This window comes from Hippocampus zosterae, chromosome 12 (genome assembly GCF_025434085.1).
Source record: "Hippocampus zosterae strain Florida chromosome 12, ASM2543408v3, whole genome shotgun sequence".
Taxonomy (NCBI): Eukaryota; Metazoa; Chordata; class Actinopteri; order Syngnathiformes; family Syngnathidae; genus Hippocampus; species Hippocampus zosterae.
This window is the reverse complement of record NC_067462.1, coordinates 3,261,282-3,280,958: the sequence shown is the minus strand read 5'-3', so window position 1 is coordinate 3,280,958 and position 19,677 is coordinate 3,261,282. Positions and strand designations below refer to the sequence as shown.

General features: G+C 45.0%; 3 protein-coding genes and 1 long non-coding RNA gene across 8 annotated transcripts in view; 3 read left to right on the top strand and 1 right to left on the bottom strand.

Moving 5' to 3' along the window:
- Positions 1 to 1,472: 1,472 nt before the first annotated feature.
- On the top strand, positions 1,473 to 8,366 carry stam2 (signal transducing adaptor molecule (SH3 domain and ITAM motif) 2). 3 transcript variants are annotated; one of them, XM_052082879.1, is made up of 14 exons: positions 1,473 to 1,682; positions 2,268 to 2,352; positions 2,466 to 2,541; positions 2,708 to 2,803; positions 2,930 to 3,079; positions 3,214 to 3,289; positions 3,655 to 3,862; positions 4,006 to 4,100; positions 4,176 to 4,258; positions 4,657 to 4,744; positions 4,822 to 4,876; positions 4,977 to 5,112; positions 5,854 to 5,996; positions 8,192 to 8,366. In XM_052082879.1, the coding sequence occupies exons 1-14, from the start codon at positions 1,643 to 1,645 to the stop codon at positions 8,262 to 8,264; spliced, it is 1,404 nt and encodes a 467-aa protein (XP_051938839.1). In that variant the 5' UTR covers positions 1,473 to 1,642; the 3' UTR covers positions 8,265 to 8,366. The 3 variants fall into 3 exon arrangements, with proteins under 3 accessions (XP_051938839.1, XP_051938838.1, XP_051938837.1); XM_052082878.1 differs by lacking the exon at positions 8,192 to 8,366 and adding an exon at positions 6,341 to 7,860 and having other exon boundaries at positions 1,474 to 1,682; positions 2,933 to 3,079; XM_052082877.1 differs by lacking the exon at positions 8,192 to 8,366 and adding an exon at positions 6,341 to 7,860 and having other exon boundaries at positions 1,475 to 1,682.
- Positions 8,367 to 8,737: 371 nt separating this feature from the next.
- cacnb4a (calcium channel, voltage-dependent, beta 4a subunit) overlaps positions 8,738 to 19,677 on the top strand; it is a 26,647-nt gene continuing 15,707 nt past the window's right edge. The window contains exons 1-8 of one of the 3 annotated variants that reach the window (XM_052082881.1): positions 8,738 to 9,169; positions 10,456 to 10,539; positions 12,440 to 12,559; positions 12,638 to 12,760; positions 13,382 to 13,509; positions 13,603 to 13,685; positions 13,786 to 13,805; positions 14,538 to 14,618. In XM_052082881.1, the coding sequence (XP_051938841.1) occupies positions 9,107 to 9,169; positions 10,456 to 10,539; positions 12,440 to 12,559; positions 12,638 to 12,760; positions 13,382 to 13,509; positions 13,603 to 13,685; positions 13,786 to 13,805; positions 14,538 to 14,618 (702 nt within the window). In that variant the 5' untranslated portion in view covers positions 8,738 to 9,106. Of the gene's footprint in view, positions 9,170 to 10,455; positions 10,540 to 10,991; positions 11,153 to 12,439; positions 12,560 to 12,637; positions 12,761 to 13,381; positions 13,510 to 13,599; positions 13,686 to 13,785; positions 13,806 to 14,537; positions 14,619 to 19,677 lie in introns of those variants that run through there. The other 2 variants (XM_052082880.1, XM_052082882.1) reach the window with 2 other exon arrangements.
- The window catches only part of arl5a (ADP-ribosylation factor-like 5A), a 21,461-nt gene continuing 19,613 nt past the window's right edge, over positions 17,830 to 19,677 (top strand). The window contains exon 1 of the mRNA XM_052082884.1: positions 17,830 to 17,840. The gene's annotated coding sequence lies outside the window, so the exon portion shown is untranslated. The remainder of the gene's footprint in view (positions 17,841 to 19,677) is intronic.
- Positions 18,031 to 19,677, bottom strand: part of LOC127612008 (uncharacterized) — a 7,403-nt gene continuing 5,756 nt past the window's right edge. The window contains exons 3-4 of the long non-coding RNA XR_007965536.1: positions 19,403 to 19,453; positions 18,031 to 19,291 (exon numbers count right to left, since the gene is read on the bottom strand). This is a non-coding gene — a long non-coding RNA (uncharacterized LOC127612008). The remainder of the gene's footprint in view (positions 19,292 to 19,402; positions 19,454 to 19,677) is intronic.

Below are 19,677 nucleotides of genomic sequence, written 5' to 3'. Positions count from 1 at the left end.
TGATACTGTACCAAATTTGTAGGAGGTGGGACTTTGTTACCTTGACTTCACAGTCTAAGAAAATGGCTTCCCTCAGTGCAAGCACTTTTTATGGGAGGAGGAAAAGTACGTTTTAATACTTTTTATTAGGAAAAGTAAGTTTTTAAATATTTTTTATCAAACACATTTTGTCTTAAAATGCTGTTGGCATTTTATTTATAAGACTATTAGTGTATTTGAGCCTAATTTTCAAGTGTTTAAAAAAAAATTCCCCTGTAGTGGACATTTGAATTTATTTCGTCCATTTTGCTCTTTGCTCCCAAATGGCAAGAAAGGGAGTCATTCTTAGCGGCAGAGGGAATTTTACTGCGGATTGTTGATGGAAACTCAGACATTGAGTTGTATGATAAAATGATGCTGCTATGACATGCCAAAACTGGACCCCGGTGGATTATTTTAAGCAATACATTGATGACTCTGTGTTTGAAGTAAAGGCCCTGTACACAAATCAGCGTGAAGTACTTGTGTCTGGCGTAACGTTAAATGCCACACCTGGAGAACTGAAGACATTCTTTGGGAATTCTATTTACATGGGCTGTCTAGGCTATCCAAACATTCAAATGTATTGGGCCTCAAGTACTAGAGTAGAAATTGTGACGGAATCCATGACCAGAAATCAGTTTTACAAATTGAGAAACTCCATCGAGCTCGTCAACGACCTTGATGTATCAGATTAAGAAAAAACAAAGTATCTCTTGTGGAGAATTAGGCCCCTCTTGAGCAAAGTAAGGCAAGGATGTCTGAGTCTGCCAAAAACAGGAAAATTGTGCATTGACGAGCAAATGGTTCCTTTTACTGATCAATGCCCAGTGCGCCAGTATGTACTGGGCAAACTAAACCCAACTGGACTGAAGGTATTTTTCTTGGCTGCACCAACTGGTCTTGTTTTGGGTTTTGTGGTCCACCAAGGCAAGACAACTTTCACAGCTATCGGGAACAAGCTGTTCTTCAATTGACAGGACTGACAGCGACTGGAACCCTCATGAATAACAGGGTTCTAAAGGACTGCATCATAGGGAATTGCTTTTTGAAGTATCATACCAAATAAGCATAATAGAAGCAAAAGTGAAACAAAAGGAAATAGATGATGGACAGTTATGTTCATGTTGAACACTTTGTCAAGTTGACTTTTGATATTTTTGTTGGACTAACTGTTTCACAATGAAGTTCCGTTTCCCCTGTATTGGGTTCCAATGTCCACTGTAGAAGACCCATAAAAACTTACAAACGAAAATAAAAAAAATCTAAAATTTCTTTCGCAGTATTCCAATTACTTCACATAGATTGGGGAATTTCAAAATAAATGTAATTGGACCTACAAAATAAATGTAATAGTCATGACCGATTATTGGGTAGCGGTTATACATGTAACACTATTTCAGTTTGCCAGCCGTCGTTGAACGCAACAAAAAAAGAGGGGGGGGGGGGGGGGCTAGAAGGGGGAAAAACGGAACAGGCATCACCGAAGACGACCAAGTTCCCGGAAGTCCTACGAGTTGGATTTTACAGGACGAGGAAACGTTATTTGTTTAGTCCTTTTTCCGTCTAACTTGCCTGACAGCCATACTTTCCCATCTTGGATACTTTGTGGTAGTTCTTTATTATGCCTTTTTTTGCCTCAAACGAATTTGACCAAGATGTGGGTAAGTGAATCGCTACCTTTGTTATGATGCGAAGAGGTCCACTTGTTGCTAACGTTAGCTTAGCTGTAGTTTCTTCATTGTTGGCTGGCGAGTGTATTGAATTGCCGTTGATAGTTAAAACGATTCCTTCAAAGTGTCATATTGGTGTGTGGGAGGGGAGATTAAACGGTAAAATTCTCAACAACTCGTTGCTTTAAAAAGTAAAGGGCATACAAAGGAATACAAACACTATGCCTGTGACCTGCCTTAATGTGTGTCATGATCACCTGATTGGAATGTAGGTCAACAAAAATGGATTGTCTTTCAAAGCTTAAAAACAAAACATCGAGTATAAAAACGGGTAGGTGCCAATGACTTATCGGTGATGACACATTTGACATACTGGATGAGGCAAAAGGAGGTGCACATTTAGACATTTTTTTACAGTGACATTTATCAAAAAGTGCACTTATTAAATACAGTACATCTTCTAAGTGCTTGAAATGTCCTCCTTCAGCGATTCAACATTGCTCATACATTTCCAGAACACAGTGAGTACTTTTGGTCGGGCCCGAATATAAAAAAATTGGATGTGTGTATTTACAGAGAAGGCTACCAATGAAACCAACACCACAGAGAACTGGGCGCTCATTATGGACATCTGTGATAAGATTGGAACGACACCCAATGGGTACGACAAGAGGGGCGAAAAAGGAAAACCGGCATAACATCTCCAGAATTTTGCTTGCTTGATTTCGGGAGTTATTTCTGGTTGTGATGTCTGTGCTGTTTTCTCAAATTCAGACCGAAGGTTGGCCTCAGGGCTATCATGAGAAGAGTCAACCACAAAGTGCCTCATGTGGCCATGCAGGCCCTCAATGTGAGTCAGTTACCTGTACTGTGTCACCATCTTGTTGCCATCAATGTAGTGTCTCTACGACATCACATCAGACCTTTGCCACAACCACCCTCTGACCATCAAAAACAAATTACAATTCAGTCAACATTTTGCCCTCAACTCAACTTTTTTTTATTTTGTCTTTCAGGTGCTGGCCGCTTGCGTGTCCAACTGTGGAAAAATCTTCCACTTGGAAATCTGCTCACGGGAGTTTACGGGCGAAGTGCGCAGCTTGCTGAGCAAAGTGTGTGCACTTATTGAAACCATATATCCCCATATTGAAGGAGAGGGGTTACATTTGCTCAAAGTGGCCTTACTTAGCAACCAAAATAGGTTTTAGATGATGAAATTGTAAGTGTGTTGTTGTCAGCAGGCGCATCCGAAGGTGTGCGAGAAGCTGAAGGCGCTGATGGTGGAGTGGGCTGAGGAATTCCAGAGGGATCCTCAGCTCAGCCTGATTGGTGCCACCATCAAGTCGCTGAAAGACGAAGGCGTCAGCTTCCCTTCGACGTCTTCACAGGTGAGTTGTTTGGTTTTTTTTTTTTGAATGCTGGAGCGTTCCATTATCAAAAGTAAGCGTTGGTAGCTAACCTCACTCACCTTTTTGTTAACCTTCTCTCCGTCTCTCTCTCACGCTTTCTCTCAACGCCGCAGGGGTCAAGCATGAAGGGCAGCAGCTCTCCTGCCGCGAGCAAAGCCACGGATGATGACGACGACGACCTGACCAAAGGTGGATTCAAAACATGCGATGCATCCACCTTGCCTTCACTTTGGCACAGCCTTATTCCAAACTGGTCGTCACTCGATTTACAGCTGTTCACTTTTTCAGTTTCACTAAGTGGAAGTGGACTCATTATGTTGTGTTGTATCAAAATAAAACAGTGATCAACATTTTTGCCCTCAAATATAGTTAATTTAGGAATTGGGCTATAACGTAACGAAATTGAGAAAATTTGTTAGGAATACTTTACACAATTATTATTTTTTTAAGTTGCCTTAATGGTGTTAAAACCCTCCACTTTTGGAATGAGGCTGTGAATATACTTTTTATTTTTCACCCTTCATCATTGTGACTCATTTTCCTCAACATGGCAGCCATCGAGCTCTCCTTGCAAGACCAGAAGCAGCAGGCAGATTCGCGGCCCCCCTTGATGTCAGGCGATCCCCCCAGCTACGGCAACAGCGAAGGCGGCGGTACGGCGCAGGACGCCCGCAAGGTCCGAGCGCTGTACGACTTTGAGGCGGCCGAGGACAACGAGCTCACCTTCAAAGCCGGAGAGATCATCCTGGTCTTGGATGACAGGTTGGCGTGACTCGTCAAAAGAGCCGTCTGGATGATTTTCAAGTTGAATTTGGAGAAGTGTACAAATTACAGTCATGGTTGAATTCCAAATTTAATTTTCTGACTGATGTTTCTATTTCTCGGTTTTGTTTTTCCCTTGGCAGCGATCCAAACTGGTGGAAAGGGGAGAACCACCTTGGTGTGGGTCTCTTTCCATCCAATTTTGTCACCAGCAACCTGAACAGTGAATCAGAAACAGGTCAGTATCGCCCCCTATGGGAGGTTATTGACTTTTCATGCTTTGATGTCAGCTGTTTGTTTTTTCCTCCCACAGGGTCTGCGGTGGAGAAAGTGTTCGTGTCAGAGGAGTTGATTGCCGAACCCATAATTGAGCCTGAGTCCATCTTCATTGATGAGGTTTGTGCCTACGTTACTTTTTTTTCAAGAAATTTTGATTTATAGTTTAATGGGGGGAAAAAAATGACAAAATGGCCTCCAGGAAGATATTTGTCACACATTCGTAAATACATCATACAAGTCTTGTATAATGTGCAGGGACATAATAGCTGTGGATTTTTCTTGATAGTTTTTATTTCGTTTCGACTTATTTTTTTAATTCAGTTGGTTCAAATTAGTTTATAGTGGGGGGGGTTCCTCGTTTTGCTTTTATTAGGTATAGTATTGGTTTTTGCAATTATGTATGGAGTATGTGCAGTGCGACATTTAAAAACGACAACAAACACCTCTGCCACCTTGCGGAATAGAAACCAACGACTTGGAGTAATCCACCTCGTGTCTTTTGTTTGTCATGGCAGGGGAAGATGGACAGGACTTTGGCGATGCTGCGGAACGCCGATCCCGCAGATCTGAATCCAGACCCCGCCGAGCTGAGCCAGCTGGAGGGTATCAAGCCGCACGCTCGTGTAAACACGCATACGATTCCTGATTACACTCCAACCAACTGTGTTTTGATTGAACAGACGCTTGTGAGCAGATGAACCCCATTATTGATGAGAAACTGGAGGAGCTCGACCGGTATGAGGCTTTGGCGTCTTCTGGAGACGGCGCCCGAACCGGTTCCTGCCGCCAGAATAATCTCTCTCTCTCTTCTTCTTCTTCTCATGCCTTGATACAGGAAGCACTCGGAGCTGTCGGAGCTCAACGTGAAGGTTCTGGAAGCCCTGGAACTGTACAATAAGCTCATGAATGAGACGCCGATGTACCAGGCCTACTCCAAGATGACCCAGTATGGAACCGCGAACACCATGCAGGTCAGACCAACGCGCGCGCACAGGCGGAAAAGACCCTCATAAACTACGGGTCCACACGCCCATTGGGGTTTTCGCGCGTCATGAAATGGATTTTGCGGAACGTGCAACCATTGGTGTTATTTTTGGTTGGTTTGCTCGAAAACTGCATCGGCAATGACAATGCGCATCAGTATAAAACTGAAACTCAAGGCATTTAACGTTGTGCAAAGGAGTCGCTATAACACACTTTAGCGGGAAATATGATTACAAAAAATATCTTATTGTGGAGAATTGTATTTTGCAAAACACATAACATGCGCATGTGGAACCGAGACATGTCATATATTCACTGGAACGGGATTGTTCCTTGCACTTTATTCATAAGAAGTGGCATGTTGTGTAACCCCCAAAAATAAATAACAGATTCGAAATAATTCCCAGTCTAATAAATCTTCAGCACACATGGCCGAGCCTCATCTCTCTTGCCTTATGAAGCGTGACGAGTCGATGAATGAAACGCTGGCGTGTGAAGTCTTGCAAAGAAATTACCACGGTTAATTCGCCGGTCGAATGGAGACAAAAAGCGATGCTGATCAGAATTCTTTATTTTCTGACATTCTATGTTTTGTTTGTACTGTCACAAGAGGATGTCTTTGGTGGGGGGGGGGGGCATCCAGCCCTTTTTTTCAAAATTTGATCCATTGAAAAACAAAAAATGACAAGAAGCCTCTCTTTACAATGCTAACTCGTCGTCGTATTTAGGGCTACGGCAGCCAAGCTGCCGCCACTGCCTACCTGCCCCCCGGGATGCCTCCACCACCGACCTACAGTTTGCCCGGCGACCAGCAGGGGCCGCAGCATTCATTGCCCAACAACAACCAAGCTGCGCTGCCACCCTACATGAGGTAAGATGGAGCTCACCGTCTTATTTTACAACACCCGTGGGGGGGGGGGGGGGGGTGTTCGGAACCACAATGGATGAAAAAATAAATAAAAATCTGAATACGGGATTAAATAATTTTTGTTACTTATTAAGGTTATTTTTATTACTTTTTTTAACGGTGAATTTTTTTTTCTATCAAAAAGGAATTCATTTATAAAAGGCATGCTTGAGGAAAAAGTACATCACCAGAATATAGTTTTTTTTTTAAATGTAATATATCAGCATAAAAAGTGGGGGGGAAAAACTACCTCTGCTTCTGCATGTCATCCAAAATGTCAACAAAGTAACCTGTTGTGTTGACGGCAGCGGCGTGAGCTCCCAGCACCAGTACATGAGCCAGGCAGCCGGCGGCGCCGTTTACCCGCAGATGCCCGTCGACATGTCGGCCTATCATAGCGGCGCCGTGCCACCCGTGTCCTACCCTGCTTCTGCCGCAGCCCCGCAACACCACCAGCACCAAGTGCAAGGGGCATACTACCAGCAGCCCCTCCTCTAAAAGGCAACAATAGGTTGGACCGGTGTGTGTATGTGTGTGTGTCCTCGTCTACCTGATGACTGCTTCCTGGCGACGATGGACATGCCCATTTTCTAACTTTTATTTTTTATTTTTCAACATCAAACGTGTCTTTTTAAATCAACGAGTGTGCACCATTAAGCCCCTTTTGCGCCACGCCGCTTGCAGGAAAGTTTTTCCCAAAGGGGGTGTCAAAAGTCGACCCGGGAATGTAACTCGGTATGAGAAGCCCCTTTCACACTGCCAATCATTGTTTTTGTGATGCCGTTTTGTGTGAAATGTAAAAACAAGGGCGATTGGGGCCGGGGGGGTTGGAGTTGACTAGTATGTTTTCAATATTTCAAAATGAAGCGGTATCAGAAGCTCCTTTCATGCTGCCAGCACTTGGCCATATCCCTCCCCTGCTTGTAAGGTACCCACGGGGAACGGCAGGGTGTGTTGACCTGCAAATTTTGGAGCATCTGACAAAGCCGTGTGGGTAAAAACCGACTGATGAATTTTTGGGCTTCTGGTGCAAGTGGGTTAGAAGCTCCTTTTATGCTGCCCATCATAGTTGACAGGCCCCACCCATATGGCCCCAGTCTGTGTCATGAAGGTACAAATAGATTGGTGCGCGGGGCTTTGATGTCAAATTTTCCGTTTTCAGAATCCCCTTTCACACTGCCTGTCAAAGCAGGACAAAAGGCCACCTGTTTCACGGTACCAACAGAAAAAAAAAGCTGTATTGTTGAAGGTAACCGTTTTCAGTGACAACACAAGCAACATATATTCATTATCCGAAGCCACCAATCTGCGAAAAAGCTTTTTCGCAGATTGGTGTAAGGTAGTGAACCGAAACGGGTGTGCCATGTTGGAGTCAGCCAATAAACGTATCCGGCTTTCGACGTGGGTGCCAGAAGCCCCTTAGAGAAATGGAGCAAAGGGGTTTTCAGAAAATCCGGGCGAGCCTTTATTACCCCACACTCATCTCTCCTTCAGTTTTGTGTCGGAAGCAATCATCAACCCCGATCAAAATCAGCCGTCACCCATTTTGTACCCCAACCTCAGTCGGGGCCCCCCGTGCTGGAGAACGACGTAATTCTTCTGTGTATTTTCCATGTACAGTCGCACCTTAGCTTTGTACACATGTATTTACCACTGGATGCCTTGGCCGCCTGCGCATCAACACGAGCGTGACGCAGGTGTGCTGCTGCTGCTTGTGAACTATAATTAATAATATATGTATATAGATATATATATTCCACAAAAGTGCTCCTTTACCCCTTTTGTAACTTTAAGGATGTTCTTGCAGATAATAAAATAAATGGACAAACTGTGGCAGTTTTCTTCATGGGTGCACGTCAAAATGGCAGCTCGTTAGGTGGTCATCATTTATTCATCGGGCGTGACCTTTTCAGAGAGCCACCACCACGCTTGACTTCATGGCGACACGCCATAGGGATCCTTGGGTTCGACCGTTGCCACCTGTGTGGCAGCTGCTGCCTTTTGACAGTTGGACCGTTTAGGAAGAAAAAGTCGATGTTGCCTTCAAGTGCCTTAACTCTTGATTATCGATGCAGTAGAGATTTACTGGACCAGAATTGAGAATCTGTAGGAAATTATTATCCATCTATCCATTTTCCGTTCTGCTTATTGTCAATCAGCCTGCCATGCATGTCGTTGGAATGTGGGAGGAAACCCACACGGGCCTGTGGAGAACATTCAAATTCCACATAGAGAGGCCAGAGCTGGGATCGAACCCACGACCTATGCACTGTTAGGACCACGCGCTAACCACTGGCACACCGGCCCGCCCATGAAACAATTTAAAAAAAGTTTTGAGAACTCTGCCAATTGCTGACTAGATGTAAGTTTGTTTTTAAGTCTCCAATTTGAACGTTTTCCATGTATTTTAATGTTCAATAGACTTGGTAGGCGAACGTCTCATGACTGAATATGTAAAAACAAAAAAAAACGAACTTTCAGTAGTTGTTCATTGAACATCGTACACCTTTTTATGTTGAATAGAATTACCATATTTTCTTTGCTAAGCGGACACGTCATGACTTTCAAAAATAAAATATTTTGTTTTTGAAGATAATGTTCTGTGATTATGCAGCCTGAGTGTTATTTCTTTGGTAAACGCATCATGACAAAATGTTGGGGGGGGGGGGAGTATGTTTAATGGAAGTCGTGATATGTCCTGTGGTCGGGTGAACACGTGAGCGTGAAACTTGAGTTTTTATGTCTTGGTGAATTAGGATGGAGAAATGTGTCGTGACATCTGTGCGGTCACTGAACGCATCGGCGGAGGATGAAAACTAGTCGTGATGTTTGGTGCGGTCATTGAACGCGTCACGAGCAACGAGACTGGGCTTGCTGCCCCCTCTCCCCAGCATCCTTTCCTGGAGCAGCAGCACACGACCGAACGCGCGACAGGACCGAGAACCTCCCAACGTTGTCAGGGCTGAACCAAGCTGGAGCCGGCGGTGGCGTCGGATCCGCACGCCGGGCAGCGGCAGCCTGGGTGGAGCGGTGCCGAGCGGCAGCCTCCGCCCTGGACCGACGAACTGGCTGACATGTCCCGGCACATTTACGGCAGACACGGGCCGGCGGACGGAGCGCGCAAGGCAGCCTTCCAGGTTTACATTTTCCGTTCAGTATTTAGTTAATATCGGCACTCACAGTCCACTTTATCAGGTGCACTTGCTGTCATTGAGATCCAATAGCCTATAAGAAAGCTTGTACTAAATAAGGTGTTCTAAAACATGAAGAATTGCTCTTCCAAAGGCATTATTCTTTTTTTGTAGGGGTACCTAATGAAATGGCTTGTGATTTTAACTCCATCCAATGAAAAAAAAATGCAAGAAAAATGTTGTGGGGCATTAATAACGGGATGTCATTAATTACTGACACCCCCCCCCCCCCCCCACACACACACACAGTTGCCCCACAAGCTCAGGTGCAGACCCCCTCTGACTTCAAAGTAGGTCACTTGCTCATGATGCTCACTGGCAAAAGGCAGAAAACCTTGTTGCCATATTCAAGATTTGTCGAAAATATACGATCATGACTATTAACGAGAATGGGCAATTCCCCAAATGTGATGGGAGTAGTTTTGGTTCTAATTTAGTTGAAGCTTTGTTTTCTTCCAAAGTTTGTTTGATCATGAGTATTTTTAAAATGGATCGGAACTATTGGTGGGCGATAACAATAGGCCATTCTGCAATTTACCAAATTGATGACTTTTTTTATATTAAAGTTTCTTCAGTTGTGTGCGTATTATTAGCAGGATTAATTGAAAATATGTGACATTTGACTTTATTTGATTCCTTTGCATATCAAATATATTGCCAACTGCGAACTAGCAACTAGAATAAGTAACTTGGAAGTGAAATTTCGCCAATTACAACATTTTTTGTTCGGCTTTCTGTTTTGATCCTTTGTGTGTTGTGAAATAGTTTGACAATATTCTATCAATAGATTTTAACTAGCTAGCATCAATCATGATAAGTAACTGAAATGAGGTTGATCCGTTTTAGTTAGCAGGATCCCATATCAGTTAGAAAGACGTTTCAACTTGTAACTAATTTTTAAACTCTTTTCTTTCCTTTGCTGCCTTTGGGTGAATAAATAGGTTGCAAATGTCATAGAATGCTAACTCGCAACTATGCTAATTTGCAACGATTATATTGAGTGATTTAAAAGTGAAGCTGGTCTGATTCGATTTTGAAGTTTCTCCAATTGACAAAATACTTTGAATTGGATTTTTTTTACAATCCTTTGCCTATCGTGAAATAGATCAGAACTATTGTAAGATCTTAAACCAGCAACTAATTCGTTGTTGCCAATTTGATTAGCATTTCTCAGATTGTTTCTCTCCGAAAAGGTTCAATTTGCTGTCTCTTTTTTTCTTGTTACATTTCAGGTCAACGGAGGTACATACTCCAGGAGGAGTAGACTCAAGAGATCGGACGGCAGCACCACATCCACGAGCTTCATCCTCAGACAGGTACCAACACTTTCTTTTACATCTGCATAACTACATTTTTAAGTTGCAAAAATATATGCACAGTGTATTTTCTGAAGCGCAACAACGAGGCGCCCTAAAGCGGTCATGCTAACCCGAAGGCCTGATCCGCATGCTCGCTCTCAAGTTTGTTTTGTTTTGTTTTCGCCGCCCTCATCGCTCTTCTGGCTTGTCTCCTTGTCTCCACGCACTCCTGACAAACAAGACGCTCGGAAGTGACAAAGCTGGCTAGCTAGCTAGCTAACGGCACTTTCAAAACAAATCTTTGAATTCACTTTACATAAAAAAGGAAAATTCCTCAGTCTTCCATAAAGCATGGCGGCTTGTTTATATATATTAAATTCCAGTCTTCTCCGTTTCGCCTACTTCCTTCTCCTCAGCCAATGGGGACGCTGCCGACTGTGTGGTCAGTTCGTTTGCCGATGGGAGGCAAAGCTGCATTCGCTGAAGGAGAGGAGAAAATACACTCCTCTTTCTGCCTGTGTGTGTGTGTGTATGTTCTGCGTGTGTGTTTGTGTAGAAGGCAGAATTTCCTTTTATATGTACGACACTTTGTACCCTTTGTACCCACATGGATTGTGATGACTGGGAGACGGTAAGCCTGCGAAGCATATCAATGTCTTCTAGTGTCATATTGCAAGAATAATATTATTAATGAAACTATAAAACAAGTGTTAAACAATGATTCAGACAAGACTTTACTCCCGGGGGATAAACTTTCATGGGTCATCATAGTGCACTTAATAAAGTAACAATAAAGAACATTTATTTATAATTAAATAATCCAAAAATAGTTTGTTTTACAATTTCCCAAAAAGCATCACAAAAATTAATTTGTATGTTGACTACAAAAAGTTTTAATTTTACATGAACAGTTTTTAAAACATTGCAACATTAGGTTGCTACTTGAGGAGAAAAAAAATAAAATAAAGTTGAACGTCTAAGTTCAAAAATTTAAAGTTGTCATTTTCAACGGAACATTTTTTTTAATTTGCTGCAAAACTTCTGCTTTCTTTCGAAGGTCGTTGGACAAAATATTGTAAACCACAAGGCATAAAAGTGTAGTCACTGTGGTTAAGTGTGCATTGTTATTTTTAGCTAAAGCTGGTTAGCGTAGCGACGGCGGCTAGCAGACGCCATCCAACAAGAATGCTTTTTATCTTTCTACTCCACTGCAAAAGGCCCTCAGACAAAAACAAGAAGTCGAGATAAACCTCAAGTGTCATGCTACGCTAACCACTACAGCGCTATCAGGCACAGATGTGTGTGTGTGTGTGTTGTGTTGGATAAAAGTTATGCCGGATGGAAATTGCAGTGGATAAACTTTGTGCTAATCATCAGTGAAAATTGTGCCTGATGTTAATTGATGGTTGTAATGAGTGAAAATTTCACAGAATATTGAATGGTACATTGATATTGATACATTAGTACTAGCTAAAAGTTATGAATGGGGTGGCGTAGCTCAGTGCAAGAATGATCATCTCCCAACCCAAAATTTGGCGGTTCAATCCGTGGCTATTGCGACCTCGTCGAAGTGTCCTTGAGCAAGACACCAAAACCCTCAGTTGATGCTGCGTCATCAGTCGGTAAATGAGGCAACAGTGTCAAGCGCTTTTTTAAAGTAGAAAAGCGCTACAGAAGTGACAGCCGCATTTACTAATCCATTTTTGTTTCTGGGTGAAAATTGCTCATTCTCTTTAGTGCGTGTCACATTACAGCTTCGACTAGGATGTTTGAAGGCGCATGAAGCGTGCCGGCCGCCATTGTTGTTTCCACGCTTTGATGACGCCACATGAAAGTACACCTGTCATGAAATAAACATCAGCTCACGGCTCCCGTCTTCTTCTTCTTCTTCATTGGTTCTTCTTCTTTGGTTTTCCAGGGTTCTGCTGACTCGTACACCAGCCGACCATCCGACTCGGACGTTTCCCTGGAGGAGGACAAGGAGGGTGGCAGGCAGGAGCGTGAGCAGCAGGCGCAGATTCAGCTGGAGAGAGCCAAGGTGTGTTTGCACACACCCGGAACTTCCTTATCTTATTTAATCTTATCTTGTGAGTTTCTTGGTTGTTTCTCGATAAAGACCAAAGCGGTGGCGTTCGCCGTGAGGACAAACGTCAGCTATTGCGGAGCTGTGGACCAGGACGTCCCCGTGGGAGGCACGGCCGTCTCCTTCGATACCAAGGACTTTCTCCACATCAAAGAGGTTCTGTTTGGGTTTTTTTTGGGGGGGGGGGCTGAACTTCCTGTCTCACAATATAGGATCAATAATCATGCCCAAAGATGTATGCAATAAAAATGAACCCACAGCCATAACTTTCTGTAGGTGTAAAAAGCAGGATCGAAGAGTCAAGGTCACTTTTAAATTCAAGTAACACTGCACTATTTCGAGAAAAAAAACATTCTTTTCAGAGAAAGAAGCGTCAGACATTTAAAACTTTGAGAAAAAAGTTATTATATTTTAGAAAAAGGTCAGATGTTTTAAGAGAAAAAAAATGTATCATTTCCAGAAGTCATTTATTTTGAGTATTTTCAAGGAAAAAACGAAATTTTCAACTTAAAAAAAAAAGATAAAAGATTTTCCTTTTAAAAGTTATATATTCATGAGAAGAAAATATTCTTTTTTTGGGGTCATATTTTCAATAAAAGTGCCTATTTTCAAGAACAAAAAAAAAATCTAGTGAAGTGAAAGTGAGAAAGAAAGAACGTGAATATATTTTCAAGACAAAAAAAAGTTATATCTCTACATAACCAAAATGCAATATTTTGTACTCAAAATAGGGTCTATTTCCAAAAGCAAAAACGTTTTTCGTGTTTGCGTGAACAGAAGTACAACAACGAGTGGTGGATCGGTCGCCTGGTGAAAGAAGGTTGCGACGTGGGCTTCATTCCGAGTCCTCTCAAGCTGGAAAACATTCGCCTGCAGCATGACAACAAGCCAGGACGCTTCCAAGGGTCCTTAACTTTATTACAAAGACACAATACTTTGCTTTGATTATTTTTCATCTTAGTAATATATCTATATTTTTGTTGCTTTTTGTCTAGCAGTCACCACAAATCCGGTGGGAACTTGTCGTCCAGTTTAGGAGACATGGTGTCAGGAACCTTCAAGAGCACGCCAAGCAGTTTAGGTGGGTCCACGTTGCTTCTGTCCCGTTCCAAGCTGCGGGAGCACCGTTTGTTTTGAGTCAAAGTGATCCTTCCTTATTCAGACTTTATTGTCATCAACAGGGAAGCAGAAACAAAAAGTGGTGAGTGGAACATTTTTGTTGGATTATTTTGTCGTTTTTTAAAAATTTGTATTCATTTTTTGCTGGGGGCATTTAAAAAAAAATTTGTTTTGGTGGTCAAATGTTGCAATTTGCCGCACAAATACTGAACTTTTGTAAGCAAAGGTAGCACTCAAGGTGCAATTTTTGGAACGAGCATTCATTCATTCATCTTCCGAGCCGCTTGATCCTCACTAGGGTCACGGGGGGTGCTGGAGCCTATCCCAGCCGTCTTCGGGCAGTAGGCGGGGGACACCCTGAATCGGTTGCCAGCCAATCGCAGGGCACACAGAAACGAACAACCATTCGCTCTCACACTCGCACCTCGGGACAATTTAGAGTGTTCAATCAGCCTGCTATGCATATTTTTGGAACGTGGGAGGAAACCGGAGCACCCGGAGAAAACCCACGCAGGCCCGGGGAGAACACGCAAACTCCACACAGGGAGGCCGGACCTGGAATCGAACCCGGCACCTCTGCACTGTGAAGCCGACGTGCTAACCACTGGACTACCAGGCCGCCCTTGTCATTAAAAAAAAAAAATTATTCATTTTTTTGCTGGGGGCATTTATTTATTTATTTTTTTGGTGGTCAAATGTTGCAATTTGCCGCACAAATACTGAACTTTTGTAAGCAAAGGTAGCACTCAATGTGCAATTTCTTGCGCAAATCCAAATGTTGTCATCAACACTGCGGTTTGTGCTTCCTGTTTAGGCCGAGCAAGTGCCCCCGTATGACGTAGTCCCTTCCATGAGGCCGGTGGTCTTGGTGGGTCCGTCGCTTAAAGGCTACGAGGTAGGACTACGACACCACGGTCATGATCATTCATATTCATTCATTCATTCATTCATCTTCCGAAGCGCTTGATCCTCACAAGGATCGCAGGGGGTGCTGGAGCCTATCCCAGCTGTCTTCGGGCAGTAGGCGGGGGACACCCTGAATCGGTTGCCAGCCAATCGCAGGGCACACAGAGACGAACAACCATTCGCACTCACACTCACACCTAGGGACAATTTAGAGTGTTCAATCAGCCCGCCACGCATGTTTTTGGAATGTGGGAGGAAACCGGAGCACCCGGAGAAAACCCACGCAGGCCCGGGGAGAACATGCAAACTCCACACAGGGAGGCCGGAGCTGGAATCGAACCCGGTACCTCTGCACTGTGAAGCCCACGTGCTAACTGATCATTAATATTAATATTAAAAATCATCATCACCACGGGAGTGGCGATGCGTAGGGAGTCGGTTGTCATGGAGTCCCCGCCCCTCCTCTTGCCCCCTTGGCTGCCATCGCCATGGAAACGGCCGTCTGTGCGTTCACTAAAGAAGCAGAAAGAATACGGACCAATTTTTTTTTTTTTTTGTAGATGATAAAAGCACTCGTACGTTTATAGAATCCCGCGTAAAACTTTATCCACTCGTCCCTGGAAGAACCTGACACACACACACACACACACACACACACACACACACACACATTCCTGTAAGACTATATTTGTGAGGTCCGGGTAACTCCAGATAGGGAGTGAGGACCACCCTTTCTGATAGGTTTAGAGAGGAACTAGTCTTAGATTTGTACACTAGATGTCACCCCAACTACTTTCCCCACTTCAACTTCTTTAAAAAACAGAGCAATAAAAAGTAGACTTGAAACTGAAATCATAGCAGGAGTGAGGACTCTGAATGGGCACATTCAAAGTCCTCACTCCTGTTGTGACTTTGGTTAAAATATCATCTTTTTTGGTTTTGTTGCAGTTAAGCATACAAATCAACTTTTGGTATGGCCTTCAGAGGTTTTCCTCTCTTATTAACCTGCAATTACACAGCAGACATTTTGTATTTTAATTTTAAAAAGTGTGAGTAGTCTGTTTTATGAATAATTTGATAGTTTCAACTTAAGATAAGCAGAGTTCCGCATTTATACATTATATATATCAATCACAACTTGAACCGATTGATTGCTGTACAATTACTACTACAATAAAAGTGACCCATGCTTTGGCCAATTAATTTACGGAACTAAATCAAATATATTGTAAAACTTTATAAGTACATGTCAACATTAAATCTCACCTCAAGAAGAACATTTTTAACAACACTGCTCAGGAAGAGTAGAAAAGAATTGAAAAAAAATACTCCAGCAAGAAAATTTAAATTTAAAAATGAAGAACTCGAGAAGCAGATCTTTTCTTGAAGTTCTTTACGTCTTTACAGGTTCTTTGAGCCAAGGCCTGCGGCTCTTTCATTTTGCAGTCAGTGCATTGTTCTTGCTTGACACCCTTTTATAAGTCTCCCCAGGTGTTTTTCCACAGCAGCCTTTTCTTCTTCATTCCATGGTCTCCTCAGATTTGCTCTGGGAGACCCTAAATATGATGACAATTGCAATTTAATGATACTCACAAAGACCACCTTGTGATAGCTTTACAATGTGGATTTTATACGTAAAAAAAATAAAAGTACTTGTCTTTTTCTCCAATTTAGATTTTGCCTGCTCTTTGGGTGTAAGGTTTTTTCCATCCATCCATCATCTACCGCTTATCCGGGGCCGGGTCGCGGGGGCAACAGCTTTAGCAGGGAAGCCCAGACTTCCCTCTCCCGAGCTACTTCTTCCAGCTCTCCCCGGGGGATCCCGAGTCGTTCCCAGGCAAGCTGGGTGACATAGTCTCTCCAGCGTGTCCTGGGTCTCCTCCCGGTGGGACATGACCGGTACACCTCACCGGGGAGGCGCTCAGGAGGCATCCGAATCAGATGCCCAAGCCACCTCATCTGGCTCCTCTCGATGTGGAGGAGAGGCGGCTCGACTCTGAGCCCCTCCCGGATGACTGAGCTTCTCACCTTATCTCTAAGGGAGAGCCCGGACACCCTGCGGAGAAAACTCATTTCAGCCGCTTGTATCCGGGATCTCGTTCTTTCGGTCACGACCCATAGCTCGTGACCATAGGTGAGGGTTGGGACGTAGATCGACCGGTAAATTGAGAGCTTCGCCCTTTGGCTCAGCTCCTTCTTAACCACGACAGACCGATACAACGTCCGCATCACAGCAGACGCTGCACCGATCCGCCTGTCGATCTCCCGCTCCCTCCTACCCCCACTCGTGAACAAGACCCCAAGATACTTGAACTCCTCCACTTGGGGTAAGATCTCCTCCCCGACCCGGAGGGGGCACTCCACCCTTTTCCGACCGAGGACCATGGTTTCAGATTTGGAGGTGCTGATTTCCATCCCAACCGCTTCACACTCGGCTGCGAAACGCTCCAGTGAGAGTTGGAGAGCCCCGTTTGAAGGAGCCAACAGCACCACATCATCTGCAAAAAGCAGGGATGTAATACTGAGGCCCCCAAAACTGACCCCCTCAACGCTTCGGCTACGCCTAGAAATTCTGTCCATAAAGCTTATGAACAGAATCGGCGACAAAGGGCAGCCTTGGCGGAGTCCTACCCCCACTGGAAACGATTCCGACTTACTGCTGGCAATGCGAACCAAACTCTGACATCGGTGGTATAGTGACCGAACAGCCCGTATCAGGGGGTTCGGTACCCCATACCCACGAAGCACCCCCCACAGAACTCCCCGAGGGACACGGTCAAACGCCTTCTCCAAGTCCACAAAACACATGTAGACTGGTTGGGCGAATTCCCACATACCCTCAAGGACCCTGCTAAGGGTGTAGAGCTGGTCCACTGTTCCACGGCCGGGACGAAAACCACACTGCTCCTCCTCAATTGGAGGCTCGACTTCCTGACGGACCCTCCTCTCCAGCACCCCTGAATAGACCTTACCAGGGAGGCTGAGGAGTGTGATCCCTCTGTAGTTGGAACACACCCTCCGGTCCCCCTTTTTAAAAAGAGGGACTACCACCCCGGTCTGCCAATCCAGAGGCACTCTCCCTGTTGACCACGCGATGTTGCAGAGGCGTGTCAACCAGGACAGCCCCACAACATCCAGAGCCTTGAGGAACTCTGGGCGGACCTCATCCACCCCTGGGGCCTTGCCACCAAGGAGCTTTTTAACCACATCGGTGACTTCAACCACAGAGATAGGAGAGCCCACCTCAGAGTCCCCAGGCTCCGCTTCCTCCAAGGAAGGCGTGTTGGTGGAGTTGAGGTCTTCGAAGTACTCTGCCCACCGGTTCACAACGTCCCGAGTCGAAGTCAGCAGCGCCCCATCCCCACTGTACACAGTGTTAGTGGTGCACTGCTTCCCCTCCTGAGACGTTGGATGGTGGACCAGAATTTCCTCGAAGCCGTCCGGAAGTCCGCTTCCATGGCCTCACCGAACTCTTCCCACGCTCGGGTTTTTGCCTCGGCGACCACCGAAGCCGCGGTCCGCTTGGCCAGTCGATACCCGTCAGCTGCCTCTGGGGTCCCACAGGCCATAAAGGCTCGATAGGACTCCTTCTTCAGCTTGACGGCATCCCTTACTGCTGGTGTCCACCAGCGAGTACGGGGATTGCCGCCACGACAGGCACCAACCACCTTACGGCCACAACTCAGATTGGCCGCCTCAACAATAGAGGCACGGAACATGGTCCACTCGGACTCAATGTCCCCCGTCTCCCCCGGAACATGGGAAAAGCTCTGTCGGAGGTGGGAGTTGAAACTCCTTCTGACAGGGGATTCCGCCAGACGCTCCCAACAAACCCTCACTATACGTTTGGGTCTGCCAGGACGGACCGGCATCTTCCCCCACCATCGGAGCCTACTCACCACCAGGTGGTGATCAGTTGACAGCTCCGCCCCTCTCTTCACCCGAGTGTCCAGAACATGCGGCCGCAAATCCGATGATACAACTACAAAGTCGATCATCGAACTGCGGCCTAGGGTGTCCTGGTGCCAAGTGCACATATGGAAACCCTTATGTTTGAACAAGGTGTTCGTTATGGACAATCCGTGACGAGCACAGAAGTCCAATAACAAAACACCACTCGGGTTTTGATCGGGGGGGCCGTTCCTCCCAATAACGCCCCTCCAGGTATCACTGTCATTGCCCACGTGAGCATTGAAGTCCCCCAGCAGAACAATGGAGTCCCCAGCAGGAGTACTCTCCAGCACACCCTCCAAGGACTCCAAAAAGGGTGGGTATGCTGAGCTGCTGTTTGGTGCATATGCACAAACAACAGTCAGGACCCGTCCACCCACCCGAAGGCGGAGGGAGGCAACCCTCTCGTCTACCGGTGTGAACCCCAATGTACAGGCACTGAGCCGGGGGGCAATGAGTATGCCCACACCTGCTCTGCGCCTCTCACCGTGAGCAACTCCAGAGTGGAAGAGAGTCCAACCCCTCTCGAGAGAACTGGTACCAGAACCCAGGCTGTGTGTGGAGGCAAGTCCGACTATATCCAGTCGGAAATTCTCTGCCTCACACACCAGCTCGGGCTCCTTCCCTGCCAGAGAGGTGACATTCCATGTCCCAAGAGCTAGCTTCTGCAGCCAAGGATCGGACCGCCAGGGTCCCCGCCTGGACTCGAATCTGCAATGAAATGGGACATCCCTGATTTGACACTCATTGTCAAATACGTTGCATGCATTTTAACTGGTTAAATTATGAAAAAAGACGTATAGTTCCTCATCCAAAGCTTACCATCCAATTCAGTCTTCCCTCTTTTGGAGAGATGCTTTTCCCTTTTTGGGGCTAAAGGTCGATACCACCACATGAAAAGGAGAACAAAGTGACACATTTTACTAAATCAGTGTTGAACAAAAATATGCTATCAAGGCATTCATTTAGTAACCCAATTCCAGTGAAATTGGGACATTATGCTCATCAATCAAAACAGAATACAATGATTTGCAAATCATGTCCAACCTATATTTAAGTGAAGCATTACAAAGACAAGACAACATTCAATGTTCAAA